This window comes from Guillardia theta (genome assembly GCF_000315625.1).
Source record: "Guillardia theta CCMP2712 unplaced genomic scaffold GUITHscaffold_595, whole genome shotgun sequence".
Lineage (NCBI taxonomy): Eukaryota > Cryptophyceae > Pyrenomonadales > Geminigeraceae > Guillardia > Guillardia theta.
The window spans coordinates 1-1450 of NW_005434121.1; the positions used below are offsets into that span (position 1 = coordinate 1).

The 1450-nt window shown below is 57.5% G+C and overlaps 1 protein-coding gene across 1 annotated transcript in view; it reads left to right on the forward strand.

Annotated features, from left to right (window-relative positions):
* Window positions 1–116: 116 nt before the first annotated feature.
* Window positions 117–1450, forward strand: part of GUITHDRAFT_122956 (hypothetical protein) — a gene marked incomplete at both ends in the record, with an annotated part of 3681 nt that continues 2347 nt past the window's right edge. Inside the window, one exon of the mRNA XM_005817753.1 lies at window positions 117–1362. Within this exon, the coding sequence (XP_005817810.1) occupies window positions 117–1362 (1246 nt within the window). The remainder of the gene's footprint in view (window positions 1363–1450) is intronic.

The window sequence follows — 1450 nt, forward strand, 5'->3', positions numbered from 1 at the left end:
CTGCCAGGCAGGGGTAAAGGTGTATTCGTTCAGTGACAGGCAGCGGGCGGGCGTGGGGACTAGAAGACCCCGCGTGGTGCCGAGTGAGCGGGGGGCAAGCTTTATCGGCAGCTTTCATGACTGAGAGCTTGATGACGTGCCGGCTAGCTCCTCATGGTCGCGGGAACGCAACGATAGAAGCAAGCTTCAACGGAAGGGACTGGGTAGAGGTAGCGGGGAGGTTCGAGTATAGAGAGCGATGCCTCATCACGGGGGTGGAGCCTTCGCTCGGACTGATGGGAGGGATCACGAGTGTCACGTTGACAGGAGTCGGGTTGAAGGGCCTAGGCAAGAGCCGGTGCCGCATCGGGAGCAGCTGGGGGTCAAGGCTACTGGAGGTTTCAGACGCGCTTGTGATTTGCGGAGCACCAGAGGGCGGGTGGGGCTCTGTGATGCCTCCGGGAGATGTCGGAGAGGCAGATGGCGGGCGTGTGAAAGGCCTCACGGTAGGTTTGATGCTGGAAGGAGCTAGTCAGGAGGCGTGCGAAATGAAGGAGGCATACTTTCTGTACTCACCGCTGCGAATAGACAGCGTTTCGCCTTCCAGCTTGGTACAAGGTCGTCAGACGGTAGTGACGGTGGTCGGACAGACTTTCGATGAGGCCAGGAGGGTAGGATGCAAGTACTCGGAAGCTGCTGGGGCATCCTTGCAGAGCGGCGCATCCTGGGATACACAGGAAGGGACGGTGATCACGTCGTCCATGGCACTATGCAAGAGTCCCCAGATGTCCGGGAAGAGCGAAGACTTGTCACTCCAGGTCAGCTACGATGGTGGACAGCTCTCGTCGAGCCGACTGTCGATACGTTATATCCCAGAGCCGACGATTACAAGGCTAGAGCCAAGCGCTGGGTCAAGCGCAGGCGGCCAGGTGATCACGGTGATTGGGAGCAACATGAGAGCATCCAGGTCGGGCACCTACTGCCTTTTCGGGAACCGAGGTCAGATGCCAGCCTTGCATGTCACGACCAGCTCGATGGAGTGTGTTTCTGCTCGACAGAGTAGCCCGGCGAATGTGTCGTTTGAGGTTTTGTTTACAGGGGTTGAGACTTTCACTCGGAGCCAGGTCACCTTTTTGTACATGAATGATAGTACGCCCTTACTGAGGCCGAGCACCGGGCCTACGCGAGGAGGGATAAGCATCTCTGTGTACGGCATCTTGCGATTAGAAAGCACTTCTTTGTCAGTGACATGTACCTTTGGTGATCGTCGTGTCAGCGCAATACTCCAGACGAGCTCGCACAATCGTCTGCGTCCTAGCTCACAGCGAGGAGGAAGGCAGAGCGGGTTTCATCTTCGCGAAGGGTCCCGCGAGCTAGGCTCAGGTCACTTCCTGTATCGTAGACCGAATACCTCATTGGGGTATCACCCTTCATAGAACGTTGTAAGGGGAGGGGTGGTCGTAGCTCTGCA